General features: G+C 43.2%; 1 protein-coding gene across 4 annotated transcripts in view; it reads right to left on the minus strand.

Moving 5' to 3' along the window:
- The window catches only part of LOC126484168 (vesicular glutamate transporter 1-like), a 132,677-nt gene that overhangs the window by 39,770 nt on the left and 66,576 nt on the right, over window positions 1–26,331 (minus strand). For all 4 annotated transcript variants that reach the window (XM_050107572.1, XM_050107570.1, XM_050107573.1 and 1 more), the window contains exons 6-9: window positions 24,517–24,647; window positions 13,807–13,930; window positions 7,357–7,490; window positions 1,812–1,954 (exon numbers count right to left, since the gene is read on the minus strand). In XM_050107572.1, coding sequence (XP_049963529.1) covers window positions 1,812–1,954; window positions 7,357–7,490; window positions 13,807–13,930; window positions 24,517–24,647 — 532 coding nt within the window. The remainder of the gene's footprint in view (window positions 1–1,811; window positions 1,955–7,356; window positions 7,491–13,806; window positions 13,931–24,516; window positions 24,648–26,331) is intronic.

Genomic DNA, 26,331 nt, shown 5'->3' on the forward strand with positions numbered 1-26,331 from the left:
ATCTGAACATATAAACAAATACGCAATCAGTGCCGTTTGTTGCATTGTAAAATGTTAATTACATCCGGAGATATTGTAACCTAAAGTTGACGCTTGAAACCTCCAACATTCAGTTGCGAGGTGTAACAAACACTTCATTGCAGGGGCCCAAACAGCTGCAACATACATCGCGTTTCTACAGAATGATCTGCCAACGTTGCTCGAAAATGTCCCACTGGTAACGCGTCGACGTATGTGGTATCAGCATGATGGTGCACCTGCACATTCCGCAATTAACACCAGGCCGACCCTTGACAGGATGTTCGACGGGCGTTTCATAGGACGTGGAGGACGCATAAATTGGCCAGCCCGTTCTCCTGATCTTACACCTCTGGACTTCTTTCTGTGGGGTACGTTAAAGGAGAATGTGTACCGTGATGTGCCTACAACCCCAGAGGATATGAAACAACGTATTGTGGCAGCCTGCGGCGACATTACACCAGATGTACTGCGGCGTGTACGACATTCATTACGCCTGAGATTGCAATTGTGTGCAGCAAATGATGGCCACCACATTGAACATCTATTGGCCTGACATGTCGGGACACACTCTATTCCACTCCGTAATTGAAAACGAAAACCACGTGTGTACGTGTACCTCACCCCTCATGGTAATGTACATGTGCGTCAGTGAAAAAGACCAATAAAAAGGTGTTAGCATGTGGTCGTAATGTGCTGTTCCAGTCTCTTCTGTACCTAAGGTCCATCACCGTTCCCTTTGGATCCCTACGTAATTCGGTGTTCTCCGATACACACGATCGAACAGTGGAGGAGTGGTACTCAAGCGTCAACTTTAGGTTACAATATCTCCGGATGTAATTAACATTTTACAATGCAACAAACGGCACTGATTACGTATTTGCTTATATGTTCAGATGTGCTAACAAAACTAATGGGGTTCAATTTAAAAAAAAACATAGGTTTGTATTAAAAAACATACTTCTGTGCATTTTTGTATGGTTTTTATTAACCAATTACACTAGCCCCTCTCCTCACGTGCGGTCTGTGGAACCGGTTCGTCAGTATTTGATGTGGTTTACGAAATATATCCAGCGGTAATGTTAGGTGACTCATCCTGTATATATATCAACAAGGTAAATTTCAAGTGACTGAAAACACGCAGTTACCATTACAAATTTACCTTGTTGATTTTTAAGATTTGTTTGGAGGCATTCAGACGTGAAAGAATTTGAGTCTGAAACTCATAGAAGTTCGGCTATGTGCCGCTTCAGTTGTAAACGTGTTCTTAAATTACAACAAATTACAATTTTATTATGAAACTGACCCCAACCTTATTTGGCCCTTTCCACAATCCTAATCACCTGTTCTGCCCAGCGGGTTCAGCGGGCGTTTTACACACTACTACTAGTCTACAAATCCTGTGAATATGAACGTCCTACCTCTAGTCGTTCAAGGTGTTCTGTTTTTTTTTTCTGAACATGAGTGTATTTACTTCATTATTGATTTAAATTACTCATCCATGACTTCAAAGTGAAATGTATCCAATCTACATGGAAAATGGGATGTCGCAAGGGTATTCGCATCGATCTCGTGCTATTGTTTAGTCGTTTATGATGACTGTTCCCGTCGTTCGTCTACCAGACTGGCGTAACTAGCGTAATACGAAACCAGTGGTTCAGTTAAATGACGTACTGTAACTGGCCGACTTGTTTCAAGGTTTGCTCCCTGTCAGTGAGACACGGGGATGTGACAGAAGCGCAGTGGTGAGAGTCACTCGCGGCAGGTGAAGCCTCGGAGCCCGATGTACTCACAAGAAGCCAGCCATGGCGAAGGCGCCGATGCCGACGGCCAGTGTGAGGCAGGCGACGGCGGCGGCGGGCGTCATGAGGAAGGCGGTGGCCAGCATGAACGCCGACTGCCCCAGGAAGGCGCCGCAGCAGAACACCTTCCGCACCTGTGCAGACCGAGCGGGCTAGCAGTGGTCCGTGCTCTCCTCACTCACTACAGAGGCCGTCATGAAACTAGACGGGTCAGGATCATTTTACCACCTTACTAAGTTGGCACTTACTGAGAAATGAAATGTTAGTAAGAATTACGAAAAAAATATTACATGTCGCTGTTTTTAATCTAGAATATGATACTTACGAGAAAAAGTTCTTGCCATGTGTCAGCAACAAAATTAAAACTAACTTTATAAGAAATTTCTAAGAAAAATATTTTTTTTTTACATCAAACAGTGGAAAAAAAACGCACAGACATTCAGCCATGGCAACCACAGGCTAGATATACGATTTTGAAAAGATAACACTGCTTTAGCTGTAAGTCCTTTGTTTATTGGCTCGACCAGTGTCGGAGCACTTTAGCTGCATAATCAGGTGCGATCTGTACAAATTTATAGACAAAGACTCGTATAAGGTAAGAAAACGTAACTAAAATGAGAAGTGTATACGTGTTGAACATATAAAATCAAGTCATGTTCCGATCGAGAAAAGAAAATGAGATGACCCAACTTTCATCGTCAATAATTTTTCGACAACAGTAAGTAGCGGACGTCAAACATATAGTAACATAGAACGCTCCCGTTTTAAGGATGGGGGTTTGTTTTTGCTTATTCTAGAATTGAGAACATCTGTGTGAGGTGAAATGACAAGTTTAATGTCGCAATATTTCTCACCAAATTACAGCTTTTCACACAATTTTAAACTCGCCAACATAAAAACAGCACAATCGATAATGCATGTTGCCAGTATCAAAAAGTGAATACGTTTATACACAACAATGTTAAATATTAACTCTCTGAAAGCACATTAATCCTAAACACAATATTATTAGAGTTTATTTGGAATTTTCTTTACATTAACCCTAAGCACAATAATATGAAAGTTTAATTGAGAGTTTCTTTACAAAATTGCTCCTACATATACGTTATGATGTTGGTCAGTACTACGAAAATCGTCCGATTCCAGTTCGAAGTTCGGTACTATTTAGGATGACAATAAAGTCTATGGTACATGGTTAGTCAAGTGACAAATTTGAGCGCAAGGTTACCCAAGACCGCTCGAGTTTACAGTGGACGCAAGCTGGTGAACCAACAAAGTTTACACCTCTGCACGCGGTATTTGTCTTAAGCTGCGACGTGCCACTGTGTGCAAGGCCGCCTTCTCCCACTGAAATTCCTACAAAACTAATCTGACCTTTGCTGAACTTTCCAGCAGAAACTTTCCCTATGTTTCTCGTTCTGCAAGAAAACATGTACTCAGCCTTAGTCTTATTATGTGGCGATATACACGCACATGGTTGGAGCAGTGTGCATATTACAGTGCCCTCTCAGTTCTCACAAGAACAATTAACTGATTTGGCTGGTTCGTTTCTCCACAGCTGGAGCCGAACATAGCTACAGATAATTCTTTAGCTGGAGTGTAGCCACTGTGAACACAGTGCTCACACCAATTTCTTCTCTGTGTCGTATGGAGCATTAAGCGCTCCATTCTGCACTTGACTCCAGTTCAGAGAAGAGTCCCCCAAAAATTTCTCTCTTGTCCTACTCGTGGTAGAACTGCCTGCCCCCACTTGGATTCCTTTTTCACATCACCTATTTTTTCCACCAATAGGCGCATTCCTCTTATTTTGTAGAAACACACTTTATCAATCGCAATGTCCCTTCCATCAAACTGCATCGAAACTTCAGTATTTTCCTCCTTCCTAGTGCGTTTCCGCCAATCGGACGTTTTGTGCCCCTTCTAGATGCCTAAAGTACATTGACCTTTCCATGTGTCACATACGCTGGACGAAAATGCGTCACTCTTTTGTTCGTATCCAGTTGGAATTCCGAAATGCAGTTTTCTAAGGCTTTTTTTCCTGCCCTTGTGCAGATACCCCGCTAGAGGCGGCCCTCAAGCTTGAATCACCTGGCTCGGGGTCGCTGTCCTCCTTCCTGCCACCCCTTTAAGTGGTTTCCAGTGTAACTCCCACAGTGAAGCTTCACTATGCCGTTGTGAAGCTGGCTTTTCAAACTAAAAGTGACTCGACTTGCATTCCCTGTTGTACCTTCCACTCGAAGACATGCATTGTATAGGAATGGTGTGTTAATTACTGTTGATTGACTGTCATCCCTTTTTGCCTTACATATTGATAGGCAAATGTTCTCATAACTGTCGATTTACATTAGGTGTAATCTTCACCTTGTCATTACGATTTGTAAAGGTCTCATGTAAGGTGCGAATTTGACCATTTATTCTGCCACCTTACAAAGTGAAACCTAGATACGACGAAAGCTAATAAGAAGAAACGCTTAATAAGACACTCTCAGGCAGGTAAAACACTAATAAAGCAAAATTTAATTTCTGTAGCATTCATACACTGAAGCGCCAAAGAAACTGGTATAGGCACACTTATCATACACAGAGACATGTATGAGTAAACAGGCAGAATACGGCGCTGCGGTCAGCAACGCTTGTACAAGACAAAACGTGTCTGGCACAATTGTTAGATCGATTACTGCTCCTACGATGGCAGGTTATCAAGATTTAAGTGGGTCTGAACGTGGCGTTATCGTCGTCGCACGAGCGATGGGACACAGCATCTCTGTGATAGCGATAAAGTGGGGATTTTCCTGTATGACCATTTCACGAGCCGTGAATATTAGGAATCTGGTAAAACATCAAATCTCCGACGACTTGGTTCACGGAAAAATATCCTGCAAGATCGGGACCACCAACGACTGAAGAGAATTGTTCAGCATCACAAAAGTGCAAACCTTCCGCAACTAGTTGCAGATTTCAATGCTGAGCAATCAACAAGTGTCAGTGTGCAAACCAGTCAACGAAACATCATTGATATGGGCTTTCGGGGTCAAAGGTCCACTCGTTTACACTTGATGACTGCACGACCCAAAGCTTTGCATCTTCCCTGGGCTCATCAACACTGACATTGGACTGTTGATTACTGGAAACATGTTTCCTGGTCGGACGAGTCTGATTTCAAATTTTATCGAGTGAATGGACGTGTACGGGTATGGAGGCAACCTCATGAATCCACAGACCCTGCATGTCAGCAGGGGATAGCTCAAGCTGGTGAAGGCTCTGTAATGATGTGGGTCGTGTGCAGTTGGAGTGATATGGGGCCCCTGACAAATCTTGATACGACTCTGCGAGGTTACAAGTATGTAAGCATCCTGTCTGATCACCTGCATCGATTCATGTCTAGTGTGCATTCTGACGGACTTGGGCAATTTCAGTAGGACAGTTCGATATCCCAAACGTCAAGAATTGCTACAGAGTGGCCCCAGGGACGCTCTTCTGAGTTTAAACACTTGGGCCGACCACCAAACTCCCCAGACATGAACATTATTGAGCATATCCGGGATGCCTTGCAAAGTGCTGTTCGGAAGAGATCTCCACCCCATCGAACTCTTACGAATTTATGGACAGCCCTGCAACATTCATGGTGTCAGTTCCCTCCAGCACTACTTCAGACATTAGTGGAGTCCTTGAAACGCCATGCAGCACTTCTGCGTGCTCGTAGGTGCCCTACACGTTGTTAGGTAGGTGTAACAGTTTCTTTGGCTCTTCAGTGTTCATCTAAGGTCGGTTCAAATGGCTCTGAGCACTAGGAGACTTAACATCTGAGGTCATCAGTTCCCTAGAACGTAGAAATACTTAAATCTAACCAACCTAAGGACATCAAACACATCCGTGCCCGAGGCAGGATTCAAACCTGTGACCGTAGCAGCAGCGCGGCTCTGGACTGAAGCGCCTAGAATCGCTCGGCCACCCCGGCCGGCCATCTAAGGTCAGAGTTGGCCACAACCGCCAAGCTCCGGTTTCCTAAAATTCTGAGCCAGCTCCATGGAGCCTGTGGTGCTAACAGCAGGAGAGTCCCATTTGGCGAAATATCTATCGCCATAGTTAGGAATCACCACAACTTTTCTTTTAAGTTCTGATAATTTACTAAAACGCTGAGACATGGCTAAATACCAGCCTGAAAAATTGAAATGTGCGTCGGGCATTGTGGGCCGGGAGTCTTCCATTCGGAGAAGTTCGACCGCCGAGGGCAAGTACTTATTGCATTCGACGCCACATTTGGCGACTTGCGCGTCGGAGATGGGGATGAAATGATGATGATGACAACACAACACCGAGTCCCTGATCGGAGAAAATCTCCTGCCCCAGCCGGGAATCGAACCCGGGCCCCTTGGCGTGGACCGAGCGAAGTGCCGTAGTGGTTCGCACACTGAACTCGCATTCGGGAGGACGACGGTTGAAATACGTATGTTGTGTGGTGGCGATGGCGAGGCATTGCAGAGTCTCTGACCAGAGAGCCATTTATCGTGGCTAGTCTGCGCTTGACCGCGCGAGAGTTGCGAGTGGTACTCTGTCTGTAGTCGTCGTGCAGTACAGTTGCGAGCAGTAGCAGTAGGGCAGAGCAGTATGTCGGTAGTAGTAGTCGAGTACAGTTGTGTGTGAGGAGTCGGCGGGCGTCGACATGGCACTCTGGTCAAGATTCAGGATGAGGTATATTATTTTTAAATGCGCTCAGCTAATAATGTAAATTAACTGTAACTAATTTGTGCAACAATCGCCGCAATAATAATTTTGGTTTTCAAAGCAATTTTTTAACAAAGAATTCTTTAATGAAAGAAATATTCCCTTGATATTCCTTAAAGAAAAGCTTCCTTTAAATTCAAAATTTTTGCAATCAATTTCCTCCAAGCTATGGCAAATAAATAAGAGCAGATGCAGCTTTACTAAGGTAAGAATTTCAGTTTAATTAATGAACAGGGCCTAAGGTCGACATTTCGATCTGTTTGTGTTTTCATTGTCACTGAGATTTTATTATCACTGAATTGACTTTCATTTTTGTGAGGAACTTATACTTGGGTCAGATTGCTAATTTTTGTTTAATTGTCATTGTCATTGAATTTATTTGCTGGGAGGTTACGTTAGGTTGTATTCTTGTTAACATTCAATTATTGTGTTTCAAAATTTCTCTGGGGAGCTTACACTTAGCTCAATGTGCATAAACATTTAAAATAATATCATTTACAATTTTCGGTGGGGAGGTTACACGGTTCAGTCTCGCGTCCGGTCATCCTGATCTAGGTTTTCCGTGATTTCCCTAAATGACTCCAGGCAAATGCCGGGATGGTTCCTTTGAAAGGGCACAGCCGACTTCCTTCCTCGTCCTTCCCTAATCCGATGAGACCGATGACCTCGCAGTTTGGTCTCTTCCCCCAAACGACCCAACCCAACCAACCTCGGCGTGGCATTCCACCGCGCTGACCACTCAGCTAATGGGGCGGACAATACCAGCCTAAAAGTCAGGAGAGAGGAGAGCCAGGCAGTTACGCGAGCTCACCTGCGTGGTGTTGAGCAGGCCGCGGTTGAGCAGCCAGTCGGCGACGTGGCCCGCCCCTTGCATGCTGGCGGCCACCACCAGGTAGGGCAGCGCCGACAGCAGGCCCGCCTGCTCCAGGTCGAAGTCCATCGTGTCTGCAGCACACAGGAGCCAGTGTGTAGGTCCACAGGCTCTCGTTCACGCGCAGGCTCTGCTTGCTCATATTGCACGCTTCAATACGAAAATTTTTCCTAGCCAGATACCTGTCAGCTACGCTGTCTGACAGGAAAAGTGAAGCAATCAGAAGATATGGTCGGATGTCAGTATAACTTCGTACATGGACACACACCACCTGCGAGAATACATTTTCAGTCATCAGTCATCTGACTCGTTTCGTGCGGCGCACCACGAATCCATCTCTTGTGCGAACCCCTTCATCTCGGAGTAGCACTTGCTCCCTATGTCCTCAGTTATTTGCTGGATGTGTTCCAGTCTCTGTCTTCCCCTACAGGTTTTTCCTTCTACGGTTCCCTCGAGTACCATGGAGATTATTCCTCGGTGTCTTGACACTTGCCCTATCATCTGTTTCTTCTCCTTGTCAGTATTTTCCACAAGTTCCTTTCTTCACCGATTCTGTGGAGAACATCCTCATTCCTTATCAGTCCACCCGATTTTCTACTTTCTTCTGTAAAACGACAGTTCAAACATTTCGATTCTCTTCCCACCGCCCATAATTCGCTACGATATAACGCTGTGATCCAAACGTACATTCTCAGAAATTTTTCATCAAATTAAGGCCTATGTTGATGATGGTAGTAGACTTCTCTTCGCCAGATATGACCTTTTTGCAGTGCTAGTCTGCTTTTTATGTCTTCCTTGCTTGTCTGTTATGCGTTATTTTACTACCTAAGTAGTAGAATTCCTGAACTTCACCTTCTTCGTGATCACCAATCCTGACGTTAAATGCCGGCCGGGGTGGCCGAACGGTTCTAGGCGCTACAGTCTGGAACCGCGTGACCCCTACGGTCGCAGGTTCGAATCCTGCCTCGGGCATGGGTGTGTGTGATGTCCTTAGGTTAGTTAGGTTTAAGTAGTTTTTAAAGTTCTAGGGGACTGATGACCTCAGATGTTAAGTCCCATAGTGCTCAGAGCCATTTGAACCATAGCCTGACATTAAATTTCTCGCTGTTCTCGTGTCTGCTTCTTCTCATTACTTTCGTCTTTCTTCGATTTACTCTCAATTCGTGTTCTGTATTATTCCACTCAACAGATCTCACAATTATTCTTCACTTTGTAAGTAGGCTGTATAGGCTTTTATGTTAGTAACGCCACGTAGCGCTCTGTATGAAAATCACTGGCTGTGCAGTGTGCAGTCTGTAGCTGGCTGGACTCATTGTTGGAATATTCGTTTGTGTAGTGTTGGGCAGTTGGATGTGAACAGCGCGTAGCGTTGGGCAGTTGGAGGTGAGCCGCCAGCAGTGGTGGCTCACCTCCAACTACCCAACGCTACGTGCTGTTCACATCCAACTGCCCAAGGCTACACAAGCGAATACTCCAACAATGAGTCCAGCCAGCCACAGACTGCACACTGCACAGCCAGTGAATTTCATACAGAGCGCTACGTGGCGTTACCAACATAAAAACCCAAACAGCCTACTTACAACTTTCACTGAGAACAGCGATGTCAACAGTGAATCTTATCACATCATTTCACCCTAAATTTCAGTCCCACTCTTGGACCTTTCTTTTATATCCGTCATTGCTTCTTCTATGTATAGAGCGAACACTAGGGGCAAAAGACTACATCCGCGTCTTACACCCTTTTTAATCCGAGCATTTCGTTCTTGGCCTCCCAATCTTATAATTCCCTCTTTGGTTTGTACGTGCTACGTATCACCAGCCTTTCCCTGTAGCTTAGCACTATTTTTCTCAAAATTTCGAACATCTTGCACCATTTCACATTGCTGAACGCTTTTTCTAGATCGACAGATCGACAGATCCTATGAGCGCATCATGATTTTCCTTCGGTTTGATTCCATTATCAAGGGCAACGTCAGGATTGCCTCTCTGGTGTCTTTACCTTTCTTAAAGCCAGATTGTTTGCCAAGCAACAGATCCTCAGTTTTCTTTTCCTTTCTTCTGTATATTATTCTTGTCAGCTGCTTGGATGCGTGAGATGTTAAGGTGATTGTGCGATAGTTTTCGCACCTATCTGCCCTTGCTATCTGCGGAATTTTGTAGATAATATTTTTCCAAATGTTGGATGGTACATCACTAGCGTCATTGAATTTGAGAAATTCCGATGGAATGTTATCAACCCTTCTGCTTTTTAGATCTCAGCACTCCCAGTGCTCTTTTAAATTCTAATATTAGATCCTCTATGTCTTCCTTATCGACTCAAATTTCTTCGTAGAAGCCTTTATTGCACCCTTTCCGCCTATCTGCTCTTTTCTCTGTGTTTGACAGTGAAATTTTCACTCCGTTTTAATATTTCCACACTTGTTTTAATTTCAGCGAAGTTTGTTTAGACTTTTCTATATGCTAAGTCAGTCCTTCCGACAATCATTTCTTTTTCGATTTCTGCACTTTTTTCTGCAGCCATTTCGGTTTGGCTAACCCCACACTTCCTATTTATTTCATTCCTAAGTGATTTATATGATGTCTTCCGTCTTTCCCTGAACATTTTTGTGCTTCCTCCTTTCGTTGATCAGTTGAAATATTCCTTCCGTTACCCAAGGTTTTTCAGAGTGACCTGTGTTTGATTGTCCTATATCTGTGATTGCCTTTTTGTAGAAATGTCCACTCTTTTTCAACTGAACTGCCTATTGTGATAGCCCATATTGTAGTAACCACATCTTTGAAGAACTTCAAACGCGTTTCGTCATTCTTCAGTATTTCAGTTTAACCACTTCCTTCTACACTGATTCTTTCGTACTTTTCGCCTGAATTTCACTCTACTCTTGAAAATTACCAAATTATGATCTGAGTCTATATCTGTTTCTGGGTACGCCACCCAATTCAAAATCTGATTTCGGAACCTCTGTCTGACCATGATGTAATGCAGCTAGTTTCTTCATGTGTCCTCGAGTTTTTTTCAAGTATCCCTCCTTGTCTTGTGTCTCTTGAGCGGAGTATTCATTACTACCATCTGAAATTTACTGCAGAATTCAAGCAGTCTTTCTCTTCTCTCATTCCTACAGCCTAGACCGTATCCTTCTACAACCGTTTCTTCTACTTCTTCCCCTCCAACCGCCTTCCAATCTCCCATGATTCTTAAATTTTCATTTCCAGTTACATACTGTACTGTCCGTTCAATACACTCATATACTTCGTCTGTCTTTTCATCTTCTACTTGCGACGACGGCACGCATACCTGAGCTATCGTTGTCGACGTTGGTTTGCTGTCGAATCTGGCGTGAACAACCCTATCACTGGACTGTTCATAGCAGCTCACTCTCTGCCATATGTTCCTATTCATAACGAATCCTGCTCCAGTTACACTATTTTCTGCCGCTGTTGATGTTACCCTGTATTCGTCTGAGCAGAAATCCTTATCTCCTTTCCATTTCACTTCACTGACCCCCACTGTATCTAGATTGAGCCCATGCATGACCCTTTTCAGATTTTCTAGCTTTCCTACTACGTTCAACCTCCAGACATTCCGTGCTCCGACTCGGACAATATTATTCCTTCGTTGGTTATTTCATTTTTTTTTCTCACGGTCACCTTCTCCTTGTGAGTCCGCTTCCCGGAGGTACCGATGGGCAACTAATCTGGAATCCTTTTCCAACTGACGCTTTTTCAATTATTGGCCACATGTCCTGTGGATACATGTGGATACACATTACATACCTTTAGTGCAGTGGTTTTCATTGCCCTCTGCATCCTCACACCGTTAATCATTGCTAATTCTTCCGCCTCTGCGGAGTGAGGGTGACTTCTTATGCTGTAAGTCTTTGCTCCCCACTACCAATGATCTTTATTCAAATTTTAAGCAGTAGCTGAGTTTGGACCCAGGACCCATGATGTTTTTGCTTACTAATCAAAGACGTTACACTTAGATCACGAGCCTAGGGATAGTGCCTTCCATGCGGAAGTATCACAGCACCTTTTTTCAACAGGACAACGATCGTCTACACATGGCACGTGTCTCTATCAACTGTCTTCGTGGTGTTGAGATACTCTAGCAAGATTCCAAGATCTGTCCTCGATAGAATGCATATGGGGTCAGCTCGGACCTCAGGACATATGAAGGACGAGTCACAACACTTGCGGCCCAGCTTGCCGCAGGATCGAATACATCGGCTTCTGGCACTCTTTCCAATTGAATCAGTGCATGTATCCATGCCAGAGAAGGTGTAACGTCATACCGATAAGTGGGTCCATACTGCCAAGTTCTTTGTACGTTTTAATCTATTTTGAATTCACTGAAATAACGTCACAATTTCTCTCACAACATGTTTTATTGTGTGTTCTCTAGATGCTTCACTTTTTGTCAGGCAGTGTAGTTGAATTAGAGAAATTAAAAAAAAAAACATCTAACACTGGCTACGATTAACCAAAACACGCAATACAGAAATTTCTTTGGCCAAGAGTTCAACAATGACATACTATCACGAGGAAACTCGAAAGAAGAAGACGGGAACAGCTGGGTCTCAAGCGAGAAAACAAGGTCATAGCAAACAAATGAAGCAACATTGGCACAGAGTAAGACCAGCCAACGCTTCTAGTTACTTTGCTCAATTCTAAATACGACTGCTCAGATAAAAAATAAATTACCATCATCATTTCATTTACTGCTGGTTTTCCCACCTTACCGAGCGAGGTGGCGCAGTGGTTAGACACTGGACTCGCATTCGGGAGGACGACGGTTCAATCCCGCGTCCGGCCATCCTGATTTAGGTTTTCCGTGATTTCCCTAAATCACTCCAGGCAAATGCCGGGATGGTTCCTCTGAAAGGGTACGGCCGACTTCCTTCCCTAATCCGATGAGACCGATGACCACGCTGTCTGGTCTCCTTCCCCAAAACCAACCAACCAACCAACTTTCCACCTTGGGTCCTGTCCTAGAACTTCATTATTTAGAATATGAATGCTGAATGATTCATGTATATCTTCCTCGCATATTATGTTTCTCTTTACTGTACCTAGGGCGTAGATGCTACATTTTCCTTGCTTCGAGTCACGATCCAGTTCCATACACACTACAGATTACATCGTAACATGTTCATATTTCATCATAGCTTAGATTCTTACCTTCTTTTGCGGGGTTGTGCTCTTTGTACTACATATTTTATTAAATTCATCGATTTTTTGTTTAATGTCAAATAGCCCAAGTATCACAGGTTACAAAGTAGGAAGGTAATTCCAAACATCAGCTTGATTAATGGGTTTGTTACATGACAAACTAGCAGCAGACTTAGGATGATCCGTAGAATATCGCAGAATCTCTTACTCTACAAGATTCCATGTGAGTGCTTTTCCATTATTTCCTGAATTACAAACAGAGCTAGTTGAAATGCATTACAGCAGTGAAGAAACTTAATCTAGACGTCTGTAAGTGTAATGCATGACTTATGCGATCGAGTAATGAATTTAGGATGTTTCACATCCTATGATAAACTTGAACATTTGAGAAATCATTCAAATAAATTGCAACTTACGTATATTACTACAGAGAGATCACTTGTTAACAAAACCAGAAAGGACACGCAAATGAAACTTTATAAACTGATGGCAGCACCTGTGCTGTAGGATGGTTGCGAGGGCTGTGCTGTGAACAGAAGGCATACGAGAGTTACTGAAACAGTGGAGTATAATTTCCTAAGCAGAACGGTTCGATACTTACTATGAGAGAAAGTTAGAAAAGAAAAAATCTAAACGGGGTTATGAGGAAACAGAAGAATAAATAACAAGCGATACGTACGGCTTTTGCAAATAGAAGACAAAAGACCTGTGTACAAAACCGACTGGTGGGAGAGATGTTGGACGTCTGAGGAAGAATTGGGAAGTTTTATCATGAGATTCCTGTTTCATAAGAATGTCCGCAAGCCCATCGTGGAGATAGTGTGACAACAGTGAGTTTAAGCCTGGGCTAATGTTTGTTTGACATTAATGAAGTAAATAATGTTGTAAATATTTACTACCATATGAAATACTCTGTTGTGGCCGAATTATTGTCACTAAGTGATGTGTTGATAATCACCTTACGTCCGCTTCAAAATTTATCAGATACTTTCTAAAAACGAAACAAGCTTGAGTTTAAATTAATTATTAAGTAAAAATGTTAATTCTTAAGTACTAATTTTGATGATAACTCATCTCGTTATATGGTAAAATATAATCGTATCCCATTTAACGAACATGGCTGATTAAAAATGTTAGTAGATTTTGGGTGAACCCGGCGAGGCTATGTAAATGTGAACAGTGTTAATTAATCGAAAGGAATAATGTATAGTGACTTCACCTTACCTTTCATGAAAATAGGCAGCTGGGTGAGAAGCGTGTAGAACCCCCAGTTCTCTGTGAAGTTGGCAACGATGATGGCCCAGACAGGCATGGAAGTCAGGAAGCGACCCCAAGGATACGGCCCAACCTGGGGAGGAACTTTGCATCTCATGTATCGATTTATAGCAAGAATTAAGGTAGGTTATATTCCCACACTTCTGTGTAGAACACCACTTGACAAGGAACTCTTTGCAATTAGTCCAGGACTGACAAGATCAGGATTCACTCCGTGCAATGAAAGAATGACGGACAGAACTTGAATTTATTGTCTCGTCTTCAGATTTTCTCATAGGCAGCGCCCATTATTTGTTTCATAATTAAATCAAAGAAAAACTGCATATAAAGAAAGAACTTTATTGGTGTTCTGTGAATTCAAAGAGAAATATGTATCAGCTTATGTAAGCTGTATCTTTGATGCAAATAGGCAAGTATTGCAGGTGTTTTCAAAACTCCTTTGTTCAGTGTGCCACTAATACGACTGCCTTGGCGTTCTTATTCTGAAAAAATTGTAATTTCACTTGACGGTTTTCGGTTTTCGTTGATTGCTTTCTTAGAATATTCGTAAAGGCCTAATTGTATAACATTGCCTCTATCACTTGGCTCAAATTTTACTAATCAGTAACAATCAGAAAATACAACTGCTTTTCAGAATATCGACGTGGTCGTGCTTCTGCCAACAATGAATTTCGTAGAGGTCGCCTCGACCAAAATCAGTTCTTTCCAAAAATTATCTATTCTGTGAGCAACATGACTGGTGAAGACCAGCATGTGACGTACTGCGAGGCAGAGTCACTCCTGGTAACTCTGGAGACCAAAGCACACTGCCTCACGAAAAAGGGAATCACCCACATGCAGAGGAGGAAACAAAATAAAACTTCACTGTTTGAGAGAGTGTGTGATGTTATTTCAGTGATTATACACTGGAATACTCTCTTTCACATTCAAAAGGTGGCAGGGGTAAAATACAGGGAGCGAAAGGCTATTTACAATTTGTACAGAAACCAGATGGCAGTTATAAGAGTCGAGGGACATGAAAGGGAAGCAGTGGTTGGGAAGGGAGTAAGACAGGGTTGTAGCCTCTCCCCGATGTTGTTCAATCTGTATATTGAGCAAGCAGTAAAGGAAACAAAAGAAAAATTCGGAGTAGGTATTAAAATTCATGGAGAAGAAATTAAAACTTTGAGGTTCGCCGATGACATTGTAATTCTGTCAGAGACAGCAAAGGACTTGCAAGAGCAGTTGAATGGAATGGACAGTGTCTTGAAAGGAGGATATAAGATGAACATCAACAAAAGCAACACGAGGATAATGGAATGTAGTCGAATTAAATAGGGTGATGCTGAGGGGATTAGATTAGGAAATGAGGCACTTAAAGTAGTAAAGGAGTTTTGCTATTTGGGGAGCAAAATAACTGATGATGGTCGAAGTAGAGAGGATATAAAATGTAGGCTGGCAATGGCAAGGAAAGCGTTTCTGAAGAAGAGAAATTTGTTAACATCCAGTATTGATTTAAGTGTCAGGAAGTCATTTCTGAAAGTATTCGTATGGAGTGTAGCCATGTATGGAAGTGAAACATGGACGATAAATAGTTTGGACAAGAAGAGAATAGAAGCTTTCGAAATGTGGTGCTACAGAAGAATGCTGAAGATTAGATGGGGAGATCACATAACTAATGAGGAAGTATTGAATAGGATTGGGGAGAAGAGAAGTTTGTGGCACAACTTGACCAGAAGAAGGGATCGGTTGGTAGGACATGTTCTGAGGCATCAAGGGATTACCAATTTAGTATTGGAGGGCAGCGTGGAGGGTAAAAATCGTAGAGGGAGACCAAGAGATGAATACACTAAGCAGATTCAGAAGGATGTAGATTGCAGTAGGTACTGGGAGATGAAAAAGCTTGCACAGGATAGAGTAGCATGGAGAGCTGCATCAAACCAGTCTCAGGACTGAAGACCACAACAACAACAACACTGAAGAGCGATAGAAACTGGTACACCCGCCTAATATCGTGTAAAGCACCCGCGAGCACGCAGATGTGCGGCAATACGACATGGCATGGACTCGACTAATGTCTGAAGTAGTGCTGGAGGAAACTGACACCATAAACCCTGCAGAGCTGTCCATAAATCCGTAAGAGTACGAGGGGGTGGAGACCTCTTCTGAACAGCACGTTGCAAGGCATCCCAAATATGCTCGATAATGTTCATGTCTGGAGAGTTCGGTGGGCAGCGGAAGTTTTTAAACTCAGAAGAGTGTTCCTGGAGCCACTCTGTAGCAATTGTGGACCTATGAGGTGTTGCATTGGCCCTGCTGGAATTGCCCAAGTCCGTCGGAGTGCACAATGGACATGAATGGATGCAGGTGATCAGACAGGATGCTTACGTATGCGTCACCTCCCAGAGTCGTATCTAGACTTATCAGGGCTCCCATATCACTCCAACTGCACACGTCCTACATCAATACAGATCCTTCACCAGTTTGAACAGTTCCCTGCTTACATGCAGGGTCCATGGATTCATGAAGTTGTCTCCATACCTGTGCACGTCCATTCTCTCCCAACTTGAAACGAGACTCTTCCGACCAGGCAACATGTTTACAGTTATCAACAGTCCAATGTCTGTGTTGACGGGTCCAGGCGAGGCGTAAAGCTTTGTGTCGTGCGGTCATCAGGGGTACACGAGTGGGCCTCTGGCTCCGAAAGCCCATATCGATGATATTTCGTTGAATGGTTTGCACGCTGACACTTATCGATGGCCTAGCATTGAAATCTGCAGCAGTTTGCGGAAGGGTTGCAGTTCCGTCACGTTGAACGATTCTCTTCAGTCGTCTTGGTTCTGTTCTTGCAGGATCTTTTTCCGGCCGCAGCGATGTCGGATACTTGATATTGTTCCGGATATCTGATATTCACGGTACACTCATGAAATGGTCGGACTGGAAAATCCCCACTTCATCGCTACCTTGGAGAAGCTGTGTTCCATCGCCCGTGCGCCGACTTGAACACCACGTTCAAACTCACTCAAATCTTGATAACGTGCCACTGTAGCAGCAGTAACCGATCTAACAACTGCGCCAGACACGTGTTGTCTTATATAGGCGTTGCCGACCGCAGCGGCACTCCCTGTTTACGTATCTCTGTGTTTGAAATCGTACGACTGTACCAGTTTCTTTCAGTGTGAAATTATTCAGTTGGGAAGAGCGTCATTAATCTGTTGTGTATTCTCCTGCGCAAGCTGGCCCGCAAGTCTTGTAACCTGTCCGTGATATCCTGTATACTGGCCATAAGACGGAGTTGACGTTGAAGCTGTCCCACATACGTTCTGTCGGCGATAGATCTGGAGATGTTTCTGGCCACGGTAGTACCTCAAGATGGAGCAGACACGTCTCATGTGTGGTCGAGCCTTGTACTATTGAAAGTGTTCGAGTTAAAGGAAACACTGGAGGGCGCAGGATATCCATGAAGTACAATCATGCCGTCAGAGTTCTGTGGATCAGTACCAGCCCTGACCTTAAGTGATACAGATGATTCCAAACACCAAGACGCCAGGAGTACCCGTGCCTCTCCAAAATACTGAGAGAATGAAACCTCTCCCCTGGTCGCTGTCATATTATCCGCGATTCGTCGCTGAACACAATGCGATGCCATTCATCAGCGTCCTTGGTTCCCATTCGTGGAATCACTCGAAATGCAGCTGTTTGTACTGTGGAGTGTACTACAGCCTATGCGTTGGACCGTAATTCCCTAGTCCGACTGATGTTAGTCTCCGCCCAACTGTATGTGATGATACAGAATATTGCAGGGAACTATTACTTGTTCTCGGAAATCATCCGCAGATGTCAAGATGTTATGAAGTGTTTGATGGACAATACGGTGGTCCTTGCTTGTGGCGGTCAGACGTTGATGACGAGTATGCCCTACGACACATACGAGTAGATCAAGACGGCCTGTGCGCTGCCTGCGGACAGCAAGACTGGTGTACCAAGAGCAGTCACAACAACAGCGAATAACTTCTTCGATTGGATTGGATTGTTTGGGGGAAGAGAGCAAACAGCGAGGTCATCGGTCTCATCGGATTAGGGAAGGATGGGGAAGGAAGTCGGCCGTGCCCTTTCAAAGGAACCATCCCGGCATTTGCTTGGAGCGATTTAGGGAAATCACGGAAAACCTAAATCAGGATGGCCGGACGCGGGATTGAACCGTCGTCCTCCCGAATGTGAGTCCAGTGTGCGAATAACTAGTGTTGTGTAACACTGTGCTGAGCCTGGTAACACGTTAGTGTCGCACAATGTGAGTGTTTAGTATGTTTTTAATGTTATTTATGTGATGCACAATTCAAATTAGTGTTGGTATCAGACAAAATGCTTTACAGATGTTGTGTGACCGCATATGAGGGATATTATCCGATGGGACTAAAAGTGCAAGTTTTTTTTTTTATTTACGAAGGAATAGCAATTCTTAGAAAGATCGAAACAAGTTATCTCCAGGAAAACAACAAAGATAAGTCTTTAACTTCCTTTTTGTTTCTACTGTGGTAGGACGTTAATAATGTGAAACCTAATCTTAAATTTAGACATAACTTGACACTTAATGTGTCACTGTTTTGCCGCTACTGTATTATTATTACTTTCATTAATCTATGTTAAATTTTTTAGATTACAGCTGAAGACCGAGCGCGCATTGTGCCCACTGATCTAGATATACTCTATGTAAGCATTTAATCCCTGCGGGTTCCCAATTTTGCTTTTCTTCGAATGTTTGAGTATGTTGTCATTGAAGTCAGCGATGTTACAAGACATTAAACGCCAATTCCTTGTTGAGTCATGCGTGGAACAATTGCCTGCGAATTTTTGCTTAAGACTTGTTATTATTTCCTGTTCAGTTTTAGTTGTTTACTTCCTTTGAAAGTGAAGCCTGATACGACGTGCTCCAAATAACGTGTTTAGAGAGATGGTTCTGTTGTTGATTTAGAGCAGTACGTATCTGGGGGTTATTACTATGTCAACCGAGTTGCTCGTAGAAATTTAACAAAGTGCTGTGTTTAGCAGATGCTGGATTAGTGTTTCAACAAACGGATAGTCTCTCCAATCTCAGTGGAAAGGATGGCAGGAAGGACAGAGTTGGGTTGTTTGGGGGAAGAGACCAGACAGCGAGCTCATCGGTCTCATCGGATTAGGGAAGGATGGGGAAAGAATCCGGCCGTGCCCTTTCAAAGGAACCATCCCAGCATTTGCCTGGAGCGATTTAGGGAAATCACGGAAAACCTAAATCAGGATGGCCAGACGCGGGATTGAACCGTCGTCCTCCCGAATGCGAGTCCAGTGAGGAAGAACAGAGATTTTCGTCTTGTCATCAAGTGATTAGAGAAGGGTCTCTATTTTGACGTTTTATTATTTGTTCATTACAGAATAACAACGCTGCTTTTTCAATAATGTTACTTAGGAAAGAACAAGTAGCCTAATATAAATGGCTGGACAACCGAGGACGTTAAGGTAGTTCAGCTAATAGTTCATTAAGATAACCGGAAATACTCAGAATTTACTAATATGAAACTTTCTAAATAAACTATTTTAGACTAGTTCCTCTCTAACAAAGCCATTTTTCTCCTTACAAGTTCTGGGTTTTCAGGACCAAAAAAGGTAATTTAGTACATTAGTGTATGAAATAATTGTTGAGAGAGTTTGTGTTGTTATTGATTATGTCTCTAGAAATATAGTATTTGACCAGAAAAAAAGCTTTTCTAGAAGTACCTATCAGTAGGAACCGTCCTTGGGTGGAAAAGGGTCTTTGTAAGTGGGCTACTCAGCGCACAGGCCTTCTTAATCTAGGTACCCTCACGTACCCATAAAGTCGACATCGTCCATGCATGTCACATCCGAATTGTCCATAGATCTTATACGAAACAATTTGACCAGCCGGCTAAATAGAGACTCGTAATGAGGTTCCTTTCGAAAGCTGTCAGGTGCTGATAACGACGTCTCACACGAGTACACGTCATTTCCGGGTCCTTCAGACTGATCACTAAATACCTGACGCTGTCCGCGCCCCTTATATACTCTACCAAGCGGGGTAACAATACTAAACATGAACAACACTAATGCACTGTGCTGACTGTTCTACCTGTCACAAAGTATTGCTGCCCTAATCAGTTACATTCCCTGCCTATGGTGCGTATGCGTACGAATTCACAATGAAATCCGAATAATTCTTCTGGGTGCTTCACTTTTTTTAAGGTAGTGTACATTCGATTTCGGTGAATATTTAATTGCAAAGTAGATCTGTGTCCGATGGGTCCACATAATTCGATGGAAGCTCAAAAACACACTATTTTTGCTTGTTGTAAGAAAATTCGCAATAAATTCAACATAGAAATTGCAACCGAGTGTGGTTCATTGATTAGCACACTGCACTCGCATTCCAGGGGACGACGGTTCAAACTCCCGTCCCGCTATCCTGAATTGGATTTTCCCTAATTTCCCTAAGTCACTTCAGGCAAATTCCGGGATGGTTCCTCTGAAAGGGTACGGCCGACTTCCTTCCCCGTCCATCCCTAATACGATGGGGTCGATGACCTCGTCGTTTGGTACCCTTCCCCAAATCAACCAACCAACCAACCAGAAACTGCAGCATTGGTGTACAGCATCAGAACACGAGACGTAACTTGGATATATTCTTACCTACCAGAAAACAGGCAGCAGTTAAACTATTTTAGTGTTTCAAGGTGAACTGAAACCAACAAAACTGGTTCGTCCAGGAAGCACTTGAAAGAATGCCTCGCTTATTTCATTGATTTTACTGGACATGCCGCGATCACTGCCTTAGGCGATTAAACAATAGTTAATGCTGATACGTATACAATCAGTTTGAAAGTTGGATGTTACATCTGCAACTCTTCAGATTTAATTTGCTGCTTTCACTATTCAATGTTTTCAAATATTAGTTACCGCAGGTTCACTTCTAAGTTGCAGTTATGTGCCTAGTTTATCGATTGTGAATAACGTAAGTTATCTTTAAGTCAGTCCATAGAGTAAGAAATATCTTTGGAGTGTGTATTCCGATGCGCAGAATTGATTTTGTGTTGTCAAAATTCATTGCACCGTGGTCACAATAGGTTTGCCCGTAATGCGTCCTGTAAATTTTGAATGTCATTGTATTCCTACAGTACACACAGATTTCCTTCGTAGGTGCTGTGGACTTGGTATATGCGTTTTGTAGATACCAGACACCATAACAATTTGGATTGGATACTTGGAATAATCTGGATTCTTATCTTTGCAGAGCAAAACAAACGGCCATTACGTCAGAGCACCATCATGTCAGCGTGTATAGACACTCTCCGACATCTCACACGACTTTAGTTTACTTAGCCTCATACTGAATGCCGAAAGTGAGGTTATGAATCACGATCCGTGATATAAAAAGTGAGAGTATAGGCTCGGACTTAAGGAGCTAGCTACGACAAAGTTTACTAACATCCAAAGCAAACTTCAGAACATATGCTCTTGATCAGTTTTATTGTCTAGTGCTGGGAATTGTTGCCTTATGCACCGCCATTACTGGTCCTGCACCCAGCATTATGGTTTGGTGTGGAACTGGATTCCACTACCGTGCTAATTTTGAATTTGATTTAAAGAAGGTTATTGCTCTTTCTACTTTAAGACAACTTGATTTAATACTAACAATTTTGGCTATAGGTTATCCAAAGCTTGCATTCTTTCATTTATTGGCTCACGTTTTATTTAAGGCATTGTTATTTATGTGTGCAGGTTCAATAATTCATAATTTAAAGGATTCTCAGGATATTCGTTTTATGGGCTCAATTGTTAATTTTGATATTCACGGTACACTCATGAAACGGTCGTACTGGAAAATCCCCACTTCATCGCTACCTTGGAGAAGCTGTGTCCCATCGCCCAAGCCCCGACTATTACACCACCCCAGTACACATTGCCAGTACATTAACCAGCCAGCGTTACATCTCTGAAGTGTTGGAGCCTGTTGTCCTCCCATTCCTTGGGGACTTACCGACGACCACATTGTAACAGGATAATCAAAACATCGACATTTCAGACCATCGACATATACTTACCACCGAAAATGTACACGTTCAAATGTATCAAACAATAGTTATAAAAGAATAAATGTAGCCTATCTATCTTATTCATTGTTTTTTACACCACTAACAAAGTCCCATATCACTCCAACTACACACGCCCCACACCATTACAGAGCCTCCACCATGGATTCATAAGGTTGTACACGTCCATACTTTCGATACAATTTGAAACGAGACTCATCCGACGTGTTTCTAGTTATAAACAGTCCTTGTGTGTGATGACGGGCCCAGGCGATGCGTAAAGTTTAGTGTCGTTCAGTTATCAAGGTTACAAGAGAGAGTCTTTGACTCTGAAAGCCCATATCGACGATGTTTCCTTGAATGTTTCACACGCTGATACTTGATGGTGACCGAGAATTGAAATCTGCTCCAATTTGCAGAAGGGTTCTATTTCTGTCATGTTGAACGATTCTCTTCAGTCGTCATTGGTCCCTCCTTTGCAGGACCTTTCCCAGCCATAACGATGTCGGAGATTTGATGTTTTACCGGATTCCTGATATTCGCGGTACATTCGTGAAATGGTGGTACGAGAAAAATCCCGCTTCATCGCTACCTCGGAAATGCTGCGCCTCATTGCTCGTGGGGCGACTATAACACCACATTCAAACTCACTTGAATGTTGATAACCTGCCACTGTAGCAGCAGTAACCGATCTAACAACTGCGCCCGACACTTTTTGTCTTATATAGGCGATGCCGACCGCAGCGCCACATTCTGCCTGTTTACATATCACTGTATTTGAATACGCATGACTATACCACTTTCTTTGACGCTTCAGTGTATATTTCCCTACTCTGTTTTTCAGCAGAGTCACCGTTTAATGTGATAGTCTTAAGCCACCTTATTGAGAATTCTTGTATGCAGGCATGGTAACACTCTGCTGGTAGATGTCGGTGCCAGCGTCTTGCTGCGTAAACACCCTTCCCATCATTCTCGTACTGCTTCCTGCAGAGAGCTCCCTTCATTGGGAGAAACAGATGGAAGTCGGGAGGTGCGAGATCCGGGCAATGGAGTGGATGAGGAAAAACAGTCCATTGTAGTTTTATGAGCTCCTCTGGAGTGCGCAGGCTTGCGTGGGGCTTTGCATTTTTGTTCGTTTGCATTTTTGTAACCGCGAACACGCTGAAGTCGTGTCTTCAGTTTTCTCAGGCTGTATGTGGCTGACCGGCACGCGGGAGTTCGGACAGGTTTGCGCGACCTTGTTGCGATGATGGCAAATGCCTCTCCCAACGACTCACCGTGCTTTTGTTCACTGCCAGGTCTCTGTAGACATTCTGCAATCCCCTATGGATATCTGCGATGGTCTGGTTTACCGTCAACAGAAACTCAATGACAGCTCTCTGCTTGGAAAGCGCCTTCCTTATAGGAGCCACGCTGAAGGCTACTTACAGCTCCTCTGCCTATAGGAACTTCATGAAACTATAGCTACTGACGCTAAATCGCATCGAAGTGAAATCGATTATGCAAATTACACATTTTTGCAACCGAAATTGACCGAGAAAAAAATGTATTACCTTACTTATTGCAGTCCCTCGTACTCAGTTTGCATTAATTGAAATGTTTCACGGATCACTAGCTAATTAGCTTCAGTCACATGCAGTAATTGTAATTAAGGGGCGTAGGACGTCAAACGGGCCGACTTGGAGCAGGAGAGGCACCACAGGACATTTTAATTTCCACTGTCTATACTTTTACAAATAAATTCATAAAACTTTAACAGCATGACCAGGAAGGATTCAGGATTCATACTCATAGCAGTGGAAGCTCAAAAACGTAACAAAACACTTTTTTTTTACATGTGAAATTTCATCATTTTTTTCACTTACTACTGGCTGCATTTGTTGCTATAGGTACACTTTTCTTCCTAAGTAAGAGAGATTCTTCGATGACTTTTGCACAGCATACAAACCATAGTTACAGGTGTATGAAACTCTAGAAGTTATTTAATTTATGAAAAAATGAATGAACTGTTACATTTTAAACTTCATGTTTAGAAAAAACTCAAGTTTTATAGTTAATTATCTCAATTTTTTCGACAGTTTTTCAATAGATTTGGAAATTTCTAGAGTTTCATACACCTGTAACTACTGTTTGTATGCTATGAAAAATTCATCGAAGAATCTCTCTTACTTAGGAAGAAAAGTGTACCTATAGCAACAAATGCAGGCAGTAATAAGTGAAAAAATGATGAAATTTCACATGTAAAAAAAGGTATTTTGCTACGTTTTAGAACTTCCACTTCAAAGAGTGTGAGTCCTCAATCCTTCCTGGTCCTGGTGACAAAGTTTTATGAATTTATTTATAAAAGTATAGACACTGGAAATTAAAATGTCCTGTGGTGCCTCTCCTGCTCCAGGTCGGCCCTTTTGACGTCCTACCCCCCTTAAAATGTCCATTGGACCTGTAAGAGTGAAATAAGTATGGCTGTTCAACACCGCCGCGGACTCCGTGAGACTCTGACAGCGTCGTGGGACCAGGTTGATCCCTGGTCGCACAGTGTCATTCAAATTCAGGGTGCACACTTTCGTTGGAAGTGTCTGGAAGGATCGTGGACGGCACTCACCTGCGTGTTGGGATGATCGCCCACAGCCTCGCTGATATACTTGCACTCCCTTGGGTCGATTCGGGAGTCGAACTCTGGACCACGCCTAACCAGCAGCGCCCACGCCAAGAACCAGAGCATCCCGACTGCGCCTGCAGCATCCAACAGCATTCGCGATCAGAAGAGACTCGATTCATCACGAAGGGTGGGTAACATGGCGCAGCAATTAGTACGAAAGTCGCATTCCAAATGTTTAACATATTATTCCACCTGTGTTTCACTTGCAAAATAAATGGCTCTGAGCACTATGGGACTTAACTGCTACAGTCATCAGTCCCCTAGAACTTAGAACTACTTAAACCTAACTAACCTAAGGACAGCACACAACACCCAGCCATCACGAGGCAGAGAAAATCCCTGACCCCGCCGGGAATCGAACCCGGGAACCCGGGCGTGGGAAGCGAGAACGCTACCGCACGACCACGAGATGCAGGCTGCAAAATAAATAAATAAAAAATATTAAAAAACAAAAAAAATCAACATTTGAAAGAATTTAGAAATATAGGAACCACATAAAGTAACCCTTTACATTTATTTCATTTCATCTTTGCTTGGTTTGTTTGTGATTTACAAACTCTCGATTATTGTATTATGTTTATATCCCACTTCCTAGAGCCAAAAGCCTGCATAGAACCTTTGGCAAGGTATGCATAAACTCTTAGTTCTATATAATTTTCCTTTCTCGATACGTGGAGTAAAAATCATAGAGGATAGCAAAGGAATGAATATAGCAAAGAGGTTCAAATGGATGTAGGTTGCTGTAGATGCGGAAACAAAGAGGCTTGCACAGGGTAGATTAGCATGAAGAGCCGCATCAAACCAGTCTTTGGACTGAAGACAGCATCAAGGGGAGACACGTTTGCAGTTGTTCGCACTATACACCCGCCCATTTTGAGTACGGCTAGGCAATGTCAAGCTGGCTTCATCCTGAATATTGGTTTGTACGCCGCGCTGCCTTATTAGACACGGTTCTATTGAAGGCGGTGTTCCTTTGCTGTCCTCTGATGTTTATCTTACTCAGCCAGTCGTAAGGTGATCTGCCGTTTAATTGTATTCTAAACCACTGTGGAAGTTGGCATTTGTCACATATACAAACAGTTCTCAAGGATTAAAACGGCAATAAGGGACACAGAAAAAAACCTACCCTATGAGAAAAGAAACCACATAAGACGATGAAATTATTCGAATAGGACGGAAATCTGGTGTACATATACAGGGAAACAAATGGTGACAGTATAAAAAAAATTGGATGATTTATTTAAGAGAAAGACCTTCGCAAATTCAGCAAGTCAGTAACTCGTTGGTCCAAGTCTGATCCTTATGCAAGCAGCTGTTCGGCTTGGCGTTGATTGACAGAGCTGTTGTATATCCTGCTGAGGGATATCGATCCAAATTCTGTCCAGCAGGCGCGTTAGATCGTCAAAATCCCGAGCTGGCTGGAAATACCAGCCCATAACGCTCCGAAAGTTCTCAACTGAGGAGAGGTCCAGCGATCTTGCTGACCAAGGTAGTATTTGACATGCACAAGGACAAGCAGTAGAAACCCTCGCCGTGTGCGGAACGACATAATGTTCTGAAATGTAAGCCTAGGATGGCTTGCCATGGGCGACATCTTGACGATATCAGGGTCACTTTGGATAATGGTGATGAAATCAACTTCCGAAACCTTCACGTATCTTTCGTGCCATCAAGGAATATCGTACCGATTACTCTGTGACTGGACACTGAACGCCACACAGTCACTCTCTGAGGGTGAAGCGACTTCTCGATCGCAAA

The sequence above is a fragment of the Schistocerca serialis genome, chromosome 6 (genome assembly GCF_023864345.2).
Source record: "Schistocerca serialis cubense isolate TAMUIC-IGC-003099 chromosome 6, iqSchSeri2.2, whole genome shotgun sequence".
Taxonomy (NCBI): Eukaryota; Metazoa; Arthropoda; class Insecta; order Orthoptera; family Acrididae; genus Schistocerca; species Schistocerca serialis.